Source organism: Gavialis gangeticus, unplaced genomic scaffold (genome assembly GCF_001723915.1).
Source record: "Gavialis gangeticus isolate Ggan-Ray unplaced genomic scaffold, GavGan_comp1, whole genome shotgun sequence".
In the NCBI taxonomy this organism is placed as follows: domain Eukaryota; kingdom Metazoa; phylum Chordata; order Crocodylia; family Gavialidae; genus Gavialis; species Gavialis gangeticus.
The window spans coordinates 18,007,211-18,007,828 of record NW_017729034.1 but is presented as its reverse complement, the minus strand read 5'-3'; the positions used below and the strand labels follow the sequence as shown (position 1 = coordinate 18,007,828).

At 70.6% G+C, this 618-nt stretch overlaps 1 protein-coding gene across 1 annotated transcript in view; it reads left to right on the top strand.

Annotated features, from left to right (window-relative positions):
• The first annotated feature begins 44 nt into the window (after nucleotides 1-44).
• GAPDH (glyceraldehyde-3-phosphate dehydrogenase) overlaps nucleotides 45-618 on the top strand; it is a 14,311-nt gene continuing 13,737 nt past the window's right edge. Inside the window, exon 1 of the mRNA XM_019527440.1 lies at nucleotides 45-151. Coding sequence (XP_019382985.1) covers nucleotides 129-151 — 23 coding nt within the window. The 5' untranslated portion in view covers nucleotides 45-128. The remainder of the gene's footprint in view (nucleotides 152-618) is intronic.

Below are 618 nucleotides of genomic sequence, written 5' to 3'. Positions count from 1 at the left end.
CCGGACGGGACGGGGCGGGGTGGGGTGCGGGCCTCGCGAGGCGGCGGGCGACGGACTGCGGCCTCCGGAAAGTGCCCGCGCTGGTCTCACTGCCGTTTCCTCCCCTAGGAGCATCTTCCAGAGACAAGATGGTGAAAGTCGGAATCAACGGGTGAGCGCGGGGCGGGGCGGGGCGGGGCGGGGCGGTGCCCCCCCCAAGGACGTGTCAAGGTCGCTCCATGCAGCAGCTGCGGCTGCGGCGCCCCCCGCCCTCCCTCCCGCCTCTCGCTCCGCGCACGCGGCCCCTTGTGCACGGCAGCCGGGGCCCGGTGGGGCGGGCGCTGAGTCACTTCCCCCTTCCCCCCCCCGGCCACGCCGGAGTGAGTCACACGAGCGGGAAGCGCGGCCGCCTCAGGGCAGCACTGGGGCTCGGCCTTGGGATCTCCTGGCTTCCTGCTCCCCACCCCCCCAGGATCGCGTGTCTGCCTGATCCCCGAGGCCCCGGGGAATGCAACCTTATGGTGCTGTAACCGGAGCTGCTGCCCCAGGCCCAGTAAACTTTAATACCTGACCTTTCTGCAGTGGACTGGGCCGGTTAATCTTCAGCTCCTCTTGCCCTTTGGTCTGCTGCAGCTGGGC